Source organism: Lethenteron reissneri, chromosome 65 (genome assembly GCF_015708825.2).
Source record: "Lethenteron reissneri isolate LAM-NWPU_2019-01 chromosome 65, ASM1570882v1, whole genome shotgun sequence".
Lineage (NCBI taxonomy): Eukaryota > Metazoa > Chordata > Hyperoartia > Petromyzontiformes > Petromyzontidae > Lethenteron > Lethenteron reissneri.
In genome coordinates, this window is record NC_083843.1 from 10,607,518 (window position 1) to 10,629,055 (window position 21,538).

At 46.9% G+C, this 21,538-nt stretch overlaps 1 protein-coding gene across 1 annotated transcript in view; it reads right to left on the reverse strand.

The window, feature by feature from the left end:
- Positions 1-1,919: 1,919 nt before the first annotated feature.
- The window catches only part of LOC133359466 (uncharacterized), a 47,007-nt gene continuing 27,388 nt past the window's right edge, over positions 1,920-21,538 (reverse strand). The window contains exons 10-15 of the mRNA XM_061577883.1: positions 19,680-19,985; positions 18,066-18,371; positions 13,301-13,336; positions 11,951-12,250; positions 9,848-10,153; positions 1,920-3,440 (exon numbers count right to left, since the gene is read on the reverse strand). Coding sequence (XP_061433867.1) covers positions 3,355-3,440; positions 9,848-10,153; positions 11,951-12,250; positions 13,301-13,336; positions 18,066-18,371; positions 19,680-19,985 — 1,340 coding nt within the window. The 3' untranslated portion in view covers positions 1,920-3,354. The remainder of the gene's footprint in view (positions 3,441-9,847; positions 10,154-11,950; positions 12,251-13,300; positions 13,337-18,065; positions 18,372-19,679; positions 19,986-21,538) is intronic.

Below are 21,538 nucleotides of genomic sequence, written 5' to 3' on the forward strand. Positions count from 1 at the left end.
GCTTCTTCGCTGACTTTATTGCAGATCAGTGTGGACAATCCACTTCGCTCGCCAGCCATGGCAGGCGCACCATCGGTAATGATCCCAGAAACATTACTCCATGCTAGTTTCATATCATCAACAGCTTCACAAACAGAAACGAATAAATCTGTTCCTCTGGTTTGCCCTTTAAGGCTTTTGAGGTCAAGCAGCTCCTCTGTCACGTTCATGTTGTCATCAACTCCTCTTGAAAAAATAAGTAGTTGTGCAGTGTCAGATGCATCGGTGCTTTCATCGCAGGCTAATGAGAAATAATCAAAAGCCACTCCCCTGTCCCCCAGTTGTTTCTGAATATCTGACGATATGTCCTCAACTCTCCGTGCCAGTGTTGCGTGCCAGGCAAACATTAATACATTCTTGCTTCTTCTCGGGGCAAACGTTCTCCACCATTTTCGTGACACAGTCTTTGATAAACGCACCTTCAGTAAAATGTTTGCCATGTTTAGCTATTAACATGGCCACTTCGTAGCTGGCTTTCGTGATGTTTTCCTTTGACTCACGGGCCCGCGATGCCAGAGCAGCTTGAAGTTGCTTTACTTTTTCAGCGCGGTCACTCTCTGTGAGCTTGTCGTATGTTGTAGCATGTTTAGTCTCGTAGTGTCTCTTTACGTTGAAATCCTTAAACAAGGCAACCGTCTCTTTACAAATCAGACAAACACAATTGCCTCGATTTTCAGTGAAGAAGTATTGTAATTCCCACCGCTCCTGAAAGCGGCGTCCCCTCACTGTCAACTTTTCTCATTTATTTTTTGCAGTCGCCATGGCAGAAATGATTCAAGAAGGGTTCGTGGCACGGATGGAGAGCCAGATAGCATTAGAATGGTGCTGCCACCGTGTGGCGGAAGGAGGAATTACATCTTTAAAGTTTCATGATGTATTTATTCTGACAGAGCTAGCGAGTCATAAGTAACACATTATAAGACCGAAGCTACGGGCCGTATGACATGCCTGGTTTAAACTATTGTCATTGTAGTATTTAATGTGGCGCTGCACTCTGATGTTGTAGGAGAAAACATTTATTAAAAAGTCTATTTAATTAAGTAGAACGCGTTGTCTGTATTCATTTATAAAGTTGATGTGACGTCACATTTCTCAACCCCCCCCCCATCACAAATGTCTGACCCCCCCCCCTAGGTGCGTGACGGCCCCAATACCAACAAGATTAGATGACATCTTTTAATCCGTTGCACCAAAAGTAACCAATGGAGGGTGTACGAGCCGACCCTCACTGTCGTCTTTTTGTGCTTGTTGTTGTGACGTTTCGAGCCCGTGCCCTCCACAAATGGGCATCTGTGAAAAGGAACTTTCAAACTCATCGGATTCCTCCTGCAGTTAAAATACACATCCTGATATGAGTTGGCACTAATCATACACACAAAGTGCTCGCCACGAATGAGCCACAATCCTTCGCTAATCGCGTCAGGGAACATGAACACAATCTACACCATGGGAACCTCATTTGCCAGTAAAAATATGATAATTGGTTTTTTACCCTTCTATCTGGCAACAAAACTGACACCTTTTTACAAGGAGTCATGTTTGCATTGACCACAATACCTGCAGTCGTATTACAAACAAAACACACAACTCTGATAATGTACGCACTGTCCTTGAAGTTGATTGGTCCACACCCGAGACAGCTTTCCTTAGAGCCTAGTCTCACATGGTCCTTGAAGTTGATTGGTCCACACCCGAGACAGCTTTCCTTAGAGCCTAGTCTCACATGGTGTTGGACCAGATGACGCCAAACGGCATGTGAGACTAGGCTCTAAGGAAAGCTGTCTCGGGTGTGGACCAATCAACTTCAAGGACAGTGCACATACATTATCAGAGTTATGTCTTTTGTTTGTATTATGACTGCAGGTATTGTGGTCAATGCAACATGACTCCTTGTAAAAAGGTGTCAGTTTTGCTGCCAGATAGAAGGGTAAAGAACCAATTATCATGAACCACAATCACGCGAACTCCGTTCACCATCCTCGCGGCAGCGGCTTTTGGCTCGCTATCGAACAAAGATGGCGGCTATCAAACAAAGATGGCGGCCACCACGTCGCGCGGCGCTTTCGGATGCGCTTCTGCGGCCGTCTGGAACGCTCTTGCTGCCGATATTTGGAAGCCCACTGAGGCTGTGCACGTTCAAAGCGTCGCTGTACGGTGCTTTTCCTGGAATATTTTTGCTACTTTTGCTGGATTTTTCTGTTTGCGCAAAGTCACTTTAAGATGTTTTCTTGTTCATGTTTTTGTTTTTTGTTTGTTGCGGTTGCACCCGATTCAAGAGCCGAATGGCTCACAGGGCTACACCAAATACATGAAACTGAAAAACTGAAATCAATTAGATAGAAGACTAATTTCTTCAAAAATGATTTGTGTTTAGTTCGTTTTCCTTCCCCCGCACCGACAGTTAGTATGGCTGGCTACATACGGTGCGAAAGTAGTTAAACATACACACATACAAACGCTGAAACTTCACTTTATCATACGCATTATCAGTGGAACCCTAGCACTCATGCATACCGGTCTGCGCACAAAGTCAGCTTTGGACGAGGGTAGCTTTTGCTGAATTCCCCCCAAAAATTTAATGAAATTGACAGAAAACAAAAAGGCTATACAATGCGAAAGAAGCTCATACGTACGTAGTGTAATAGCGCTGGCTGGTGACCATCAGCGGCAACTGCGGTGTACAAACAGTGCACACGCCGGTGAGCATATACACGGTGTGTGTGTCGGCAGGGCGGAGGAATTTGGCCAAGGGTCACGGAAGGCCCATTTGGGAGCCCCTGGTACCTAAAAGCTCGTCTCGTCGTAGCTGTCGTCTCATTGCCATCGTCGCTGCCATCTTCGTTTGATCGCAGCGACGAGAGACCCATATTCAGAGAGACCCATAGATCCGCAGAGGGAGAGAAATCTGCGCAACCACCACTGGGAGAGAGTCACCACAAACTCCAAATGTACAGCAGCAGGCATCAGGGTCAGGATCAAACCCACGACCTCCTGCACACCAGGCGAGGCAGTTAACATCTCGCCAAACTCCGCACCCGTCTAAGAGACTACATCACCCTAAAGATTCCAATCCCTTCAGTGGCTCCCAATACCAATTTTGGAATAATTTCAAGATCACATTGGCATCGAAAATCAGCAAAAACGGACAAGGTGATGTCCACCTCAGAGAGATGGAGCTGTGAGATCAGAAGCTACAGGAACCATGAGCGATGTAGAGTGCACGAGGAGGCCTTCATCCAGCAGTTTGTGTGGCTGGCTATGATGAAAGTTGATGGGCACTTAATTGTATAGCCACCATTGCTGATATTATCTCAGTTATGAAAACTCAACAGTGACGGGGCAATCCACACTTGAGTGGCTTGACTGGCTTCCACCTCGAGTCGTCTGGATCTTTGACGATCCTGCATCAGAGAACGTCGCAAGGAAACGGGGCGAGAGGCAAAACATTCAGCGATCAACACAGCGGCAGGAGACTTGTGCGACTGCTGTGATAGCAAACTGGATTTGAAGCTTTTGTGACTGCAGGAATTACTCTTTGGTTCTGTCGGTGAAGTCGCGTAGAACGAAAATAAATTAGATAATAGAATAACGATGTTTCGATTGCAACGCAAGCAGCCGTCATCAGGTAGAACTCAATTTTATAGACAAAACACAGACACGGAGACACACAAGCAGAGAGACACACAACACAGACACACAACACAGACACACAACATAGACACACAACATAGACACACAGAGAGAGACCCACAGAGACACAGAGAGAGACACACAACACAAACACACAACATAGACACACAACATAGACACACGTGTCTATGTTGATGACGGCTGCTTGTGTTGCAATCGAAACGTCGTACTCCATGATTTAATCTATTTTCTCTCTACGTGACTTTACCGAAAGAACCACAGAGTTCTGTTATAGCAAGTCAAGTCAAAGGTAAGTTCCTGCTCAAATTAGTATTGAGGTACAGACCTGAGAGACACATAACATAGACACACAGAGAGAGACACACAACATAGACACACAGAGAGAGAAACACACAGAGACACACAGAGAGAGACACAAGCAGAGACACAGAGAGAGACACACACAGAGAGAGAGACAACACAGAGACACACAGAGAGAGACACACACAGAGAGAGAGACACACAGAGACACACAGAGAGAGACACACAACATAGACACACAACACAGACACACAGAGAGAGACACACAGAGAGAGACACAACATAGACACAAAGAGAAAGACACACACAGAGACACACAGAGAGAGACACACAACATAGACACAGAGAGAGAGACACACACAGAGACACACAGAGAGAGACACACAACATAGACACAGAGAGAGAGACACACACAGAGACACACAGAGAGAGAGACACAACATAGACACACAGAGAGAGACACAAGCAGAGACACACAGAGAGAGACACACACAGAGAGAGAGACAACACAGAGACACACAGAGAGAGACACACAGAGAGAGACACACACAGAGAGAGACACACAACATAGACACACAACACAGACACACAGAGAGAGGTGCAGACCTGAGACTGGTGGAAATTCCATAGTCCTCCTATGGTGGTCGTGGGGGGGTGAATCTATCCATAGGACAATGTTGTGTATGTACCCCCTTTTTAATTTTTTTAATATTTTTTTTTTAAGAATTATTCTGCCAACATAGATAATATCGTTTTTTTAATAGACGCGGCAACGTGGGAACGAACACGCCCCCACACTTTCACAGAGGCCCCCACACTACCACAGATGTGCGCACACCTCATTTCAAAGGAAAGAGGGCATGAAAGAGGGTAATCAAGATCATAAAAACTCCCCTAAATTCACACAAGAGGAACAAGGGAGGGGGAAATTGCAGGCGGGGGGGGGGGGGTCAGCAGGACATCCTTTTGTTAAAAAAACCCCACAGAACCAGGCACCACGGAGGAAGAGATAATTATATTCTTAACAAAGAAACAGCATTGAGGACAGAAAGCACAGACGGGTCTTTGAACCATGTTAGATACACAAAGTTACCAACTTAACCATGAAGATTAAGCAAACAGTATCCATCCTCACTCCAATTGAAAACCAGACTACAGTCTGCACCAGAATCGCGACCCATCATTGTTAATTAAATACTGACATTATTTACCTTTAAAGAATATCTACACGGCCGGGCCGAAACATCAAAGAATAATTATGGCATCTATTTCGCTCCAAAACAAAATTCCTAGCCGGGATATCAGATTAAATAATCACAAGAAGTCAAATAATAAGTACGGAATTAAAGTAGAAGAGAAATCAAGGGCGGATAAGGCTCTCAAAATTAACCAAACACAACACCCCAAGCGAGCAACACGGCCGTCTTTGTCTTCCCGAGAGGATCTCTACACTCACACAACAAAGCCAATAAAACTCCCGGGCAATGGCTCAAAGGAAATTAACACGTCTTCAGAAAATAAATAAATAAGCGCATGCGCCGGGTGCTCCCACCGTGGAAACAACCGCCTTTGTCTCCCCACAACACGGACAGCAAAAATTGCACACGCGAGGAAATAACATTTCCATGAGAGATCGGGTCACGATGAAACATCGTGAACACGGTTTCGGCATAACTGGGCATAATGGAAATAAGTCGCATTTAAACTTCCAAACCAAAAACAACTTAAGCTGTGTGAGACAAAAGATATGATCCCCGAGCAAGGGAGGGAATAATTAAGCTCGCTTAACGCGTAGGTTTTCGCGACAAATATTATTCAATAACAAAACATGGATTCGAATGTTTTTTTTATACATAACTCGACGCGAATCATCGGTCTGGCTAATGGATAACTTTGGTGGCGCCTTCACGAGGCCCCCACCCCTTTCTTCCAGAACGACACACAGCGGTGTCTTCAAAGCTAATAAACACACGGACGGACACACACACGGACGCAGATGGTCCACCCCCACAGGGATGTTTTATGACAGACTTTGAACAACTCGGGAAACGGAGTGGAATTTACAGATATAAACCGAAGGAAAATCCATTCAAAGCATCTCGTCCGGGCCACGGGCCCCACCAGCAGATCGCCAGGGCTCGGAGCCCCATCTCGTCCGGGCTAAGGCCCACCAGCAGATCATCCGGGCCACGAGCCCCATCTCGTCGCCAGGGCTTCGGCTCCACCACAGATCGCCAGGGCTCTGAGCCCCATCTCGTCTCCGGGCTAAGGCCCACCAGAGATCTCCAGGGCGACAGCCATCTCTCCTCGTCGCCGACAACGAAGAAGTTTTCGTCATCCAGAATGACGAGGTTCGCGGAGTAGCGACGCGCAGCTACAAGCCGAGGTCTGCACCACCTGAGAAGAATCGCTACCCTGAGTCGCAGAGCTGCGAGTGAAGCCAACAAAGACGCCAACGTCCACCCTGCCACGAACGAAGCATCGCTCCTCGTCAGAGTGACGACCAGCGAACAACCCGCAGGAAAGGCGGAGATCGCTGAACGAGCGCCACCGTGCGCCACCGTGCGCCACCGTGCGCCACCTTGCGCCACCGTGCGCCACCGTGCGCCACCTTGCGCCACCGTGCGCCACCGTGCGCCACCGAGCGACAACGAGCGACACCCGGATCGACCAGCATCAACCAAAACCGACTCGTCATCCCGCCGTGGAGAAAAAGAGTCAAAGTCTTCTGAACGAGCGCCGCCGCTCACCTCACAGCGGAGAAAGTCTCAGCTGCCGCTCGCACAGACAACAGAGAGGTCGTATCGCTCCCCACATACAGACTCAAGGAAACAGAGAAAATCTTGTCAAACCAGTTCCTTTGTCAAAGAGTCTCGAAGAAGAATTAATTAAAACAGAGCCAGATTAGCTCTCCCGCAACACGCCCTCACCCACCAGTATATACATACACTTTTGGGATACAATAAGTGCTTTTTATTACCGCAAAATGAAGTGTGTCATGCTTGTTTCAAACTCGGCCAGTCGCCGATTGTGATCGATGAAAAAAAACCGAACTAATGAGATGCCTGGTTGTTAGGAGGGTTTTTAGTCATTCAGTTCGTTAAATGCATAAGAGTTTTGAGTCATTCATTTTAGTCAAACGCATAGTCTCGTAATTGCATAATAATTTTAGTTATTAATATTAATCGAATGCATGATATCGCAAATGCATAAGTGTTTGGTTATTCATGAATTATTGACGCATGTTTGACCTGCATGATAGAATGCCACGTGTTTGTTAGAATAAAATTGTTATCAGAGAAGCATATCGAGTGTTCCTTCCAAGTCCATGCAAAACTATCTTATTCATAAGAGCTGTTACCTGCGATGAGATATGAAAATGGAGACCTAAAATACTATAACACCCACTAGGATAATCGGTAAATGAATCTATGATAATCGTGTTATCCTGATTGATAACTCTGGATAAACGAAACTAAGCAAATTATCATAACTGCACACATTAACATAATCGTAAGCCTCCGCATAAATTACTACGATTATCTCCGTGATTATCATAATGTATGCATATAATTACACGCATTATCATAATTTATGCATAGTAATACACACATTAACATAATTAATGCGATTTGCGCATTTTTTTGAAAATTATTCATTTTTATTATTTTTATAAAAATTTCATAACCCAACACATACAACAACAACAACCACTTGATTTTCACAGGGTTCATCAGCTGAGGATTGTCAAAACGATGGCTAGGAGATGTTGACTACCTCGCCTGGTCTACAGGAGGTCGTGGGGTCGATCCCGACCCTGACGCCTGCTGCTGCTGTATATTTGGAGTTTGCGTGTCTCTCATCATCATCATCACGGTGGGTAGGAGATGTTAACTACCTCGCCTGGTGTGCAGGAGGTCGTGTGTTTGCGTCTCTCTCTCTCTCATCATCATCACGGTGGCTATGAGATGTTAACTATCTCGCCTGGTGTGCAGGAGGTCGTGTGTTTGCGTGTCTCTCTCATCATCATCATCACGGTGGCTAGGAGATGTTGACTACCTCGCCTGGTCTACAGGAGGTCGTGGGGTCGATCCCAACCCTGACGCCTGCTGCTGTATATTTGATGTATTATCATTTACTGAACTATTAAACGAAACTACAACAAAACCATTTTTATTTGACCAGGTGTCACGCCCAGGCTGAGCTGTATAGTTCCCTTTCAGAAGCGACTTGGCCATCGCAAATGATAGCTCAACGAAGGGGATTATCGTCATCAAGTTGCCATTTATAGCAGCAGCCGAATTATAGTAATAGCGTTTTACCCTTCTATCTGGCAACAAAACTGACACCTTTTTTTTACGAGGAGTCATGTTTGCATTGACCACAATACCTGCAGTCGTAATGCAAAAAAAGGTGTCAGTTTTGTTGCCAGATAAAAGGGTAAAAAAACAATTATCATATTTTTTCTACTGACAAATGAGGTTCCAATGGTGTAAATGCTTCACCCCGAGCTCTCATACTCTGATGGTGCATTGTGTTAGAGTTGTGCGCCTTTTGGCGTCATCTGGTCCAACACCATGTGAGACTAGGCTCTAAGGAAAGCTGTCTCGGGTGTGGACCAATCAACTTCAAGGACCATGTGAGACTAGGCTCTAAGGAAAGCTGTCTCGGGTGTGGACCAATCAACTTCAAGGACCATGTGAGACTAGGCTCTAAGGAAAGCTGTCTCGGGTGTGGACCAATCAACTTCAAGGACCATGTGAGACTAGGCTCTAAGGAAAGCTGTCTCGGGTGTGGACCAATCAACTTCAAGGACAGTGCATACATTATCAGTATCAGAGTTGTCTTTTTGTTTGCATTTTGACCGCAAGTGTTGTGGTCAATGCAAACATGACTCCTTGCAAAAAGGTGTCAGTTTTGTTGCCAGATAAAAGGGTAAAAACCTATCACTATATCTTGCTACTGGCAAAGGAGGTCTCATAATGTAAAGCAGCCAAATTATCTAAACGCGTGATGTTGATTCTAAACGTGGAGGTAAAAATTCCGGGGAAAAATCCACGCAACCACGAGGAGAGAGAGAGACGCAGACTCCAAATACACAGCAGCAGGCATCGTCAGAATCGGGGTCGAACCCACGACCTCCTGCACACGAGGCGAGGTAGTCAACATTTACCTATTCACCATGGCCTCAGGGTCGGGATCAAACCTCTGACCTCCTGCACACCACGCGAGGTAGTCAACATCTCCTAGCCACCACGGTGTCAGGGTCGGGGTCGAACCCACGACCTCCTGCACACCAGGCGAGGTAGTCAACATCTCCTAGCCACCATGGTGTCAGGGTCGGGATCGAACCCACGACCTCCTGCACACCAGGCGAGGTAGTCAACATCTACCTAGCCACCATGGTGTCAGGGTCGGGGTCGAACCCACGACCTCCTGCACACCAGGCGAGGTAGTCAACATCTACCTAGCCACCATGGTGTCAGGGTCGGGGTCGAACCCACGACCTCCTGCACACCAGGCGAGGTAGTCAACATCTACCTAGCCACCATGGTGTCAGGGTCGGGGTCGAACCCACGACCTCCTGCACACCAGGCGAGGTAGTCAACATCTACCTAGCCACCATGGTGTCAGGGTCGGGGTCGAACCCACGACCTCCTGCACACCAGGCGAGGTAGTCAACATCTACCTAGCCACCATGGTGTCAGGGCCGGGGTCGAACCCACGACCTCCTGCACACCAGGCGAGGTAGTCAACATCTACCTAGCCACCATGGTGTCAGGGTCGGGGTCGAACCCACGACCTCCTGCACACCAGGCGAGGTAGTCAACATCTCCCTAGCCACCACGGTGCTTACCGAGGTTGTCCAGCCACACGCGCAACTGCTGAGGGTAGTGGTCTTGCACGGCTCTCAGAGCCACCAGAAGCTTCTGGTAGCCCGCCTCCCCGTCGATGAAATGGTCGAGGATGTAGGCGGCGCACTCGTCCTTGCTCTCCATGTTCTTGGCCGTGATGTAGAACGAGCGCTGGGCGTACCACTTGCTGTCGATCTCGTCAAGCAGCAGCGAGGGGTCGAGGGCGATCCACGCCTTGAGTTCGTCCTTGTTGCCCTGGACGACCGCCTCCGTCTCCTCCTCCACCACCACGATGTGGGCTTCGTTCGCTGTGGCACGGAAAGAAAATTGACGAAAAATCGTGGATATATGTTCGGTGGATTATCGATTATCCTGCGGCTTTGTAAAGGAAGGGGGCGCAAGATTTTCACTACTCATCATCATTTAAGACAGCTTATTTTTGCGCATTATAATTTCTTATTTGTCGTACGTTCTATGTTTTTCAGCGTTTTAAATTCGTTTACTATGTGAGATTGGAAAAAGGAAACGGAAAAATAGACAAAAAATAAATATGCTACTGTTCCGTTGTTACCACTCCAATTTCGAAGGCTCTGCATTTGGGTGGTGTACGTAGCACTACTTAGCTCTTGTTTCAACAACAACAACCGACTGTCTGACGATCGCCGAAACGATGCAGCCTTTAGACCGGCGGCTCTGGCGACTGTTTAGTTAGACTTTGTAACTTTAGTATAGTTAGATTGGCGCCTTTTGGCGTCATCTGGTCCAACACCATGTGAGACTAGGCTCTAAGGAAAGCTGTCTCGGGTGTGGACCAATCAACTTCAAGGACAGTGCACATACATTATCAGAGTTATGTTTTTTGTTTGCATTATGACTGCAGGTATTGTGGTCCATGCAAACATGACTCATCGTAAAAAAAGGTGTCAGTTTTGTTGCCAGATAGAAGGGTAAAAATACCAATTATCAGCACACAGATAATCGAGTGTCACCTGTACTCCACGTGTTTCTTCGTTTCTCAGTCCACTTTTCCTGGTCAGGGTCACAGAGGCAACAGTATGTTGAGTAAGGCGGTCCACACCTCCCTCTCCCTGGCGACAGACTGCAGCTGTTCCTGGAGAGGTTTGCAGGCCAGCCGAGCGACATAGTCCCGTCAGCATTTACTGGGCCAGCCATGAGGTCTGTGCCCAGTGGGACATGCTGCCCGGTAGAGTTCCAGGGAAAGTCTACCAAGTGTCTGAACCACCTCAACTGGCTCCTTTCGATCTGGAGGAGCAGCGGCTCAACTCTGAGGCTTTCCCAGATTACCGAGCTTCTCACCCGATCACGGAGAGTGAGCCCGACAACCCTGCGTAGAAACCTCATTTTGGCCCCTTGTACCCGTGATTTCATCCTTTCGGTCATTACCCAAAGCTCATGACCATAGGTGAAGGTGGGAACGTAGATCGACCAGCAAACCGCGAGCTTTGTTGGAGAACTCAGCTCCTGGTTCTCTATCACGGAACGGTACAGCGCCTGCAACACTGCGGCCACCGCACCGATCTGACGGCCGATCTCCCGTTTCCCACTTACCATCGCTTGCGGAAGAAACCCCGAGGTACTTAAACTCCTCCACTAGGGGCAGCTGTTTCAAGGGCTGCCTCCTGAGAGGAGGGCATGTCCACCTGGTGGAGGAGCTCCTAACTAATGTTCCTTCCACCTCTCGACTATCTCCTTAGTCGAGGTCAATGTTACGCCACCCTTGCTGAGCACAGCTGGCCCACTTCCCGTCGACCCCTCCTAAGGTGGTTTGCCAGAACATCTTTGAGGCTGCCCAGTAGTCCCTCTTCATGGCCTCTACAAACTAGCCACTGCTAACGCTGCCGCCATCTTGGCAAACCGGTATTGCTCAATGGAGTCGAGAGACCTTTTCCTGAGCAAAGCTCAAAAAGACTCCGTCTTCAACTTGACAGCTTCCCTCACCGCTGGTGTCCACCAGCGGGTCCTAGGGCTGCCTAGGACCCGCACCCATCTTCTATCATCCCATCGCCCTGTAACAATGGAGCGTTGGCCATGCGCGCGTGTAGTGCGACTCGCAGGTTTATATGCCGCGGTCACAGCCGCCGTACCGAGAGTCTCGAGCCAAACGTTGACCTCCGGATAGCAGCTCCTGAGGTCTTGCAGCGTGCACAGGAGCTGATGGCACCTCTTCTCTTCTCCGTCGATGAAGTGGTCAAGCAGGAAGCCCGCACGCTCCAGTTCAAAGGAAATGCTCCGGGCTCTGGAGAGAATCTCCGCGGAGAGGAGTTGCTTCTTGTCCAGCTCTTTGAGCAGAGGCGAGGAGTTCTTGCCGAGCCAACGCTTCAACTCGGGTTTCTTGCCTCGGATCACGTGAAGCGCGTTCCCAGCCACGACCACGATGCGGTTATCTGCGTGAAGAAAACCACCACAAGTCGTTTTAGTTTGACGCTTTGAAGGCGGCAATCACCATCCACAATCGTGCCATGTGGACTCCCCCCCCCCCCCCCCCATTTCAAACTTCTCCTGCCTTGTCATCTCACTCTACTCCCCTCCACGCACTTTCCTACCTCTCCCCTCTCATCTATTAAAACTATTTTTTATACCAGGTAAGGCACCATTGAGCTGTACAGTTCTGTTTCAGAAGCGACCCTTCTATCACAAATGATAGCACCTCAACGAGGTGGCACAGGCAATGTCCATGCTCTTATGGAAGAACATTCCACGTTGTACATCGTTTAGTTATGAGTAGCAACTTTACAGTCCTTAACCACAACACATATTGGAGACCCCTCCCCATAACTGTAATCGTACTAGGCTTTTTTAAAAATCATATTTGATAGTGTTTAAAGTATAATAAATGTAAGTACATGTTTAATACATTTTTTTTAGATATGTTTGTAATGTTAGGCTTAGGGGATTGTTCCTAGCGACACATCACATTTTATTGTTGTAGTAGATTAGTAATCAGTTAATTAGCATTGTTTCCTCTACAAGGAATTGTACTTGTAAGACGTATCACTTAATAATACTCTTTACTCTCCCAACACACTGGTGAGCTGAAGTAGTAACTAATTGGCGTTTTGTTTACGTAACAAATCCCTTACGAACTGTCTGTCAGGTGGTGGAGAGTTACGACACATTTATACTGGCACGATCTAACCCCAAAAAAACTATATTATGTATACTATTGGTCGCGAAAGCCTACTAGCTAAACTATTATTATTATAACGTAAACACGTACCTTTAGTCAGCATTTTAACGTTAGTCGTGGGGTCCTATGGGAGTTGAAACAATAACTGAAAAACCCATGTCACTGTTAACCGAGGTACCGCTGTATACATTTTGGCAGTCGCCTACAGTATAGAGTACTCAGTAAATAGGCTTTCTTTTTCCCACTGCTGGCTATGCCTATGCTTGCTGTTGACGTGAAGTGTGTTTTATATCGTTGCTTGACTTGCCACGGACAGTTGGAGAACCGGTTGCACCCGGACATTCTGTAACAACAAGCACACGTTGGAAACGACAGTGAAAATGTCACAATTCTTTTTTTTAGCCGTTGCAACTTCACGCGTTAAAACACACCTCATCAAAAATCACGTGGGGCAGGGAAGGGTGAACCAACAGGCAGTGGGACATATGAGGCCCACGACTTCGTAGTCTGAGCGATGTAAACGTTGAGTTTGTCACACATTTACGCCATTTAACCCCCCCCCCCCACCCACCCAAAAGAACGTTACTATGAGTAATTCTAGATTTGAAGCTTTCGTGACTGCAATGATTCATACTCTTAGGCTTTTTCGGTAAAGTCACGTAGGTAGAAAAATAGTAAAATTAAAATTAATAAAATTAACAAGTAATAACAGTATGAGTAATGTTGATCGCGAAAGCCTCTACCACTACGGTGTTACATTTTAAAATAAACTTCTGGGCCACGAACTTTCAAGGTACGCCGAGCCTGGCTCCGTGCCTCAGAGTTGCGGTTATTTACGTCCATAAAATCTTGTGCGTGTGGTAAATTGCAATTATTATTATCATCATTACCTTGGCAACATAATCTGTACAACAGTATCGATTTAAAGCTTTCGTGACTGCAGGGATTCATCTTCTTGGTTCTTTCGGTAAAGTCACGTAGAAGGGAAGTAATAAAATAATACAAATAAAACATAATAAAATACAATTCTCACGACGTTTCGGCATCAACGCAAGCAGCCGTCCTCAGGTGAAGAACAGGTCTGTTGGGAAGGCAGCATCTGAATGGCGCTGTCTCCCCGACATTCAGACGCTGTCTCCCCGACAGACCTGTTCTTCACCTGAGGACGGCTGCTTGCGTTGTGGCCGAAACGTCGTGAGAATTATTTTATCATGTTTAATTTTTATTATTTTATTACTTCCCTTCTACATGACTTTACCGAAAGAACCAAGAAGATGTACAACAGTAGTAGCGTCACTGCAAGGACCTCTTGATACATCGGTCGAAATGAACACGGCTTCGGTTTTCTAGACCACTGGGTCACGTCACAACCGCTGCGATTGTTAATGTCGTTCACCCCTTCAAGTTCCGAGACGTCTGCAAGCAGCTTGGCGTCCATTTTGTTTAGAGAGGCATGGCAGCGGCGCCATTTTGTTTAGAGAGGCGTGGCAGCGGCGCCATTTTGTTTAGAGAGGCGTGGCAGCGGCGTCCATTTTGTTTAGAGAGGCGCGGCAGCGGCGTCCATTTTGTTTAGAGAGGCGTGGCAGCGGCGTCCATTTTGTTTAGAGAGGCGTGGCAGCGACGCCATTTTGTTTAGAGAGGCGTGGCAGCGGCGTCCATTTTGTTTAGAGAGGCGCGGCAGCGGCGTCCATTTTGTTTAGAGAGGCGTGGCAGCGGCGTCCATTTTGTTTAGAGAGGCGTGGCAGCGGCGTCCATTTTGTTTAGAGAGGCGCGGCAGTGGCGTCCATTTTGTTTAGAAAGGCGTGGCAGCGACGTCCATTTTGTTTAGAGAGGCGTGGCAGCGGCGCCATTTTGTTTAGAGAGGCGCGGCAGCGGCGTCCATTTTGTTTAGAGAGGCGCGGCAGCGGCGTCCATTTTGTTTAGAGAGGCGTGGCAGCGGCGCCATTTTGTTTAGAGAGGCGCGGCAGCGGCATCCATTTTGTTTAGAGAGGCGCGGCAGCGGCGTCCATTTTGTTTAGAGAGGCGTGGCAGCGGCGTCCATTTTGTTTAGAGAGGCGTGGCAGCGACGCCATTTTGTTTAGAGAGGCGTGGCAGCGGCGTCCATTTTGTTTAGAGAGGCACGGCAGCGGCGTCCATTTTGTTTAGAGAGACGTGGCAGCGGCGTCCATTTTGTTTAGAGAGGCGCGGCAGCGGCGTCCATTTTGTTTAGAGAGGCGTGGCAGCGGCGCCATTTTGTTTAGAGAGGCGTGGCAGCGGCGTCCATTTTGTTTAGAGAGGCGCGGCAGCGGCGTCCATTTTGTTTAGAGAGGCGTGGCAGCGGCGCCATTTTGTTTAGAGAGGCGCGGCAGCGGCGTCCATTTTGTTTAGAGAGGCGCGGCAGCGGCGTCCATTTTGTTTAGAGAGACGTGGCAGCGGCGTCCATTTTGTTTAGAGAGGCGCGGCAGCGGCGTCCATTTTGTTTAGAGAGGCGCGGCAGCGACGCCATTTTGTTTAGAGAGGCGTGGCAGCGGCGTCCATTTTGTTTAGAGAGGCGCGGCAGCGGCGTCCATTTTGTTTAGAGAGGCGTGGCAGCGGCGCCATTTTGTTTAGAGAGGCGCGGCAGCGGCGTCCATTTTGTTTAGAGAGGCGCGGCAGCGACGCCATTTTGTTTAGAGAGGCGTGGCAGCGGCGTCCATTTTGTTTAGAGAGGCGTGGCAGCGGCGTCCATTTTGTTTAGAGAGGCGCGGCAGCGACGCCATTTTGTTTAGAGAGGCGTGGCAGCGACGCCATTTTGTTTAGAGAGGCGCGGCAGCGGCGTCCATTTTGTTTAGAGAGGCGTGGCAGCGACGCCATTTTGTTTAGAGAGGCGTGGCAGCTACGCCATTTTGTTTAGAGAGGCGTGGCAGCGGCGCCATTTTGTTTAGAGAGGCGTGGCAGCGACGCCATTTTGTTTAGAGAGGCGTGGCAGCGACGCCATTTTGTTTAGTGAGGCGTGGCAGCGACGCCATTTTGTTTAGAGAGGCGTGGCAGCGACGCCATTTTGTTTAGAGAGGCGTGGCAGCGGCGTCCATTTTGTTTAGAGAGGCGTGGCAGCGGCGTCCATTTTGTTTAGAGAGGCGTGGCAGCGACGCCATTTTGTTTAGAGAGGCGTGGCAGCGACGCCATTTTGTTTAGAGAGACGTGGCAGCGGCGTCCATTTTGTTTAGAGGCGTGGCAGCGGCGCCATTTTGTTTAGAGAGGCGTGGCAGCGGTGTCCATTTTGTTTAGAGAGACGTGGCAGCGGCGCCATTTTGTTTAGAGAGGCGTGGCAGCGACACCATTTTGTTTCTACGACGCCATCGGTACTCACCGCAGAGAACTGTAGCAACACGACCGCCGCCACTCTACGACAGCCGGTGCGCAGAAACCGTGCCACACACGCTCTGCCGCATGGCGGTGTGGGAGCCTCTGTACCCATCAAGTTACTTGATACTCTTAGGTTTTTTTCGGTAAAGTCACGTAGGTGAAAAATAAGTAATAAAAATAAAAAATAAAAATAATAGAAATCTATGACTATTTATATTGTTTTTATTATTTATTTTAATGATAGAGATCGATTATTTTTATTATTTATTATTAACCATTTTATTTATTTATTTTAATAATATAAATCTATTATTATTTCTATTATTGATTATTATTTATAATAGAAATCTATTATTATTTCTATTATTTATTGATATTTATTATTTATTATTTATTTTTATAATGGAAATCTATTATTAAATCTATTTTTTATTTTATTCTTATATATTCTTACCTACGTGACTTTACCGAAAAAACCCAAGAGTATGAATCGTTGCAGTCACGAAAGCTTCACATCTAGAATTAAAGTTACTTGAATTTTAGTTTTGTTACCAGTTCCATTTGAGAACGGAATTGAATCGGAAGGAAAACTGATGACGTACACATACGTACACGTACCTCATTGGAACGGGAAAGGGTTACTAAAGGTGCATCGGGTAGTAACAATGACGATACCTACAGCATTACCCAGGTTGGCTGCTCAACCTCAGAACTACGACCTCTGAGCACAATACATTGTGCCGAGCTCACTTAGCTTCTAGATTTAAAGCTGTTCGTGACGGCAGGGATTCATCTTCCTGGTTCTTTCGGTAAAGTTACGCAGAAGTGAAATAATAAAATAATAAAAATATAAAACAATAAAATTCTCACGACGCTTCGATTGCAACACAAGCAGCAATCATCATCAGGTGTGAAAACCACAGCACGAACATTTGAAGAAAAAAAACATGAATTTCGATTTAAAGCTTTCGTGACTGCAGGGATTCATCTTCTTGGTTCTTTCGGTAAAGTCATCACGTAGAAGGGAAGTAATAAAATAATAAAATTGAAACATAATAAAATACAATTCTCACGACGTTTCGGCCACAACGCAAGCAGCCGTCCTCAGGTGAAGAACAGGTCTGTCAGACGCTGTCTCCCCGACAGACCTGTTCTTCACCTGAGGACGGCTGCTTGCGTTGTGGCCGAAACGTCTTGAGAATTGTATTTTATTATGTTTTATTTGTATTATATTATTACTTCCCTTCTACGTGATGACTTTACCGAAAGAACCAAGAAGAGCTCACTTAGCTTCTAGATTTGAAGCTTTCGTGACTGCAAGGATTCATATTCTTAGGTTTTTTTCGGTAAAGTCACGTAGGTAAAAAAATTAAATTAATAAAAGTAAATTAAAAAAAAAGTTAACCCGTAAAAACAAAGTTTTTCACTATAAATCCTTTATGTGCGTGGCATCGGTTATATTTTATTATTCATTTCTGTTTTTCTTGAGTAAGAGTTTCATTTTTATCACATTGGTATTTTAAATTAAATATGAATTTTTTTTTTCCTAAAAAGTGTAAAATTTTGGAAATTTGTTTTTCACGAAAATAAATTGTCACGCACAACGAGTCTGTGTGCAAAATGTCAGCTCGATTGGATCACGGGAAGTGGGTTAAAAAACGACCGAAAGATTTGCACGGTCGTAAGCGCGCAAGCAAGCAAGCAAGTGAACCTAATATAAAGGATTTAAAAATATATATATTTCTCACTTAGCTTATCCAGCCAGGTACGTAGCTTGGGGTCATAGTGTCTCTGGACGGCCCTCAGCGCCACAAGCAGCTTCTGGTATCCCTGTCCTCCGGACACGAAGTGGTCGAGGAGGAAGCTGGCGCACTCTAAGCCATCCCTCTTGTCCCTGACTTGGGTGTAGACGCGCCGCTCGATGTACCACTTGCTGTCCATCTCGTCCAGGAGGAAGGTTGGGTCTTTGGAGATCCACTGGATGAGGTTGTCCCGGTTGCGAGAGATCTGCTCTTCGATGTCCTCCTCCACAACCACAATCTGTGCCTCGTCCTCTGCGGTGTGATCGTGAGGCAACAGGTTCGTAAAACAAAACAGGCGCGCACGAGGATTATGCGGTAGTTGAGCGAGATGCCTTTTGTCTTCAGCAGTTTAACAGAATCGGAAGTTATCGGGTAACCGACAATATTTTTTGCACATCAACAAGTAGCCATTTTGCCAATTTTTACATCAGGATTTCGACAACATTTTCTAAAGCAAGCTTATAATTACATCTCATACTTGATAATCATTTGCTATATATTTGATTTTTGTTATGAGAGTTATTGTGGCGCCCTGTTGCAGTCAAATAAATGTGTGGACAGACAGAGCTAAGGAATGAACTCCTTCAAGCCAATGTGGAAAGCATCAATCATACAAATTTACCATCCCTTTGCTGACTACAAAATATTGGGGTTGAAAGGACCATGGGTGGATTTCCACCACCAGAGTGAAATAGTTACAGATGCAGGTGTGGGAATTATTGTCTTGTTATGGAAAACAATTCCCATACCTGAGCAATGTGGTCATGAACATCTGCAGTTTCGCAATGGAGGTCTTACTTCAGATTAGTTGAGCAGCATTATATTTGCATTGACTGCTTGACGCTGTACAGAAGTTACCTGGCCTATCACTCCATATGAAGCTCTGGCTCATCTCAGCCTGTTAGCCTCTCTTTTCTCTATGCTTGAAAAAGATGGACACCCCTTCAAAAAAGACATGTGCTGACTTGGAAACATTCAGGCTGGCCTGACTATGATACATCCTGGGTTTAACCAGACTGGATTAGATTTTGAGGAACTCCCAAATCGTTGAAAGATCTGGACAAGGTCCCCATCATCAGTTTGCTCCTCCTGCAGGGCAAGGTTACATTGGCTGGGTAATGAAGATCTCATGCCCAGCCACTGCATGCCATACCTGCTGCTGATTGATCAAATAGAGGGGGCTTAATGGGGGGGGGGGGGGGCACGGAATGGGTTAGATAATCTGATGTGGTGGTACAAGAGGATGTGGAGCTGATTGGACTCGCCAATGACTGGTACTTGTAGGTGTCAATAATCGGCCTCTGGGAAAGAGGCGTCTGAAGGACGCTACTGGACATTCGGAGGCACTTGCATTCAAGCAACAATAGTGGGGCAAAGGAGATACGCTCACAATGAGTGGTGGAGTGCCAGACAAAAACAGAGCAAGATGTGGGGCCAATTGCAATCATCAAAAGAGCCCTTAGTCAATTACGATGTTTCATCCATCAATCAGCGTTAACTTATTGTTCCAGCTCTATCTTGAACTTCAGACACTGCTAATAGTATTCTTAGCACACGTACCAAGGCGGTGAAGCCAGTGTTTGATTTCTGGATATTGTTCCTTGAGGTCTTGGAGCGTTTCCAGCAGCTTCTGACACTTCCGCTCGCCTCCGTCAATGAAGTAGTCGAGCAGCAAACACACGCCCTCCAACTGTTGGGGATTCTTCTTGGCTTTGGAGAGGACCTCCTTTGAGATGAACGTCTTTGTGTTCAGCTCATCCAGAAAGTACGAGGGGTTCCTGCTGAGCCAACGCTTCAACTCGGGTTTCTTGCGTCGGATCACGTGCAGAGCGTTCCCAGGAACAACCACGATCTTGTTGCTTTCATCTGTCAAGAACGTGGACAACGGTTATCGTGCCTCACTGCGGTAGCAAAGTGACGCTCAAACTTACGTCTCACCTCATGATGCCTCCTTTGCCAGTATTCAGTTATGATAATAAGGGTTTCCCCTTTCTGTCAATAAAACAGTTGGTGTTAAGATATTAAAGCACCAAACTGAAACCTTTTGCAAGGAATCATGTCTGCATTAACCACATATACTTGTGGTGAACATGCAAAAAAAAAATGCTCTCACAGTATGTGCATTGTCTTTGAAACGGATTGTTCCACACCAGAGACAGCTTTCTTTAGAGCCTAGTCTCAAACAGTGTTACACCAGAGGACACCAAAAGGCAAACAGCACAGTTTGCAAAGTTTTCAGTTTGGCGTTTTAACATCTTTGTAATACGAGCCTATGTCAGACTCACGTGGTGATCGGCTTAGCCAATGGGGGGAGAGCCTGGGAGCATGGCCCCGGCATGATCACGGGATGTCAGCTAGGTGATTGGTTCCGGTGGTCTTGGCATCAGCCAATGGGAAGACAAGTCAGGGGCGTGGTCCCGGGAGTTGATGGGGGATCTGGAACATTCGGCGCAGGCTGTTGAGGATTGGCTGGAGGGTACCACGTGACCCAGGCATTAAATAAGGGGAGAGAGAGGAGAGACACGGGGTCAGACAGGGAACGAAGAGAGGGAGAGGCCACGCGCGAGTGGGGCTCTGGGTGCCACGTGGTGGCGGGTCTCTGGTGACCGTCTGCCCGCTCCCCGTTGCCTGCCAGCAACGGGGAGTGTTTGTGAACTGCAAAGGAAGTGAAATAAAAGGACCGATTCTACAAGCCGTCTCCAGCGTGTTATTACATCTGTATAGCCAGAAAGGGGAAAACCCTTTTACATTGTTTCACAGCAGATCACCTGGAGTTTGATCTTCCACAAAGCTCATAGTCCACCCTAAACCGCATGCTCTGCACAAACCATGGCAGTAGATGCGGATACCTGACGATGCACGAATGGAAAGTAAATAGTACTCTCCGGCAGTGTACGACTGTGGTCATCCAGGACAGACCGTACACAGCATGCAACGATGCAGCAATGCCCGATCCACAAATACAAAGAAGGAGACATCGCGGCTATACTACTCCACCATCTCTCGATGCGGTTAGCTGCTAGCTTCAACACGTGAATGTGGAATTGCCGTCGGTACTTTGCCATGAACATCATCAGCCGCACGAAAGAAGCAGCTGCATTTCCATAATCAGCTGATTATGTCAACCGAACACTTACGTCATCGCCGAAAGCAGCGTCGTCCGTCCTTGTTATTAAATCCTTTATATTAAGTTCACTTGCTTGCTTGCGCACTTACGACCGTGCAAATCTTTCGGTCGTTTTTTAACCCACTTCCCGTGATCCAATCGAGCTGACATTTTGCACACAGACTCGTTGTGCGAGACAATTAATTTTCGTGAAAAAATGTTTCCAAAATTTTACACTGTTTAGGGAAAACAAATTAAATATTTAATTACCAATTGTTTAATACTGCAGACAATCATCTGACCCATAGGTGGC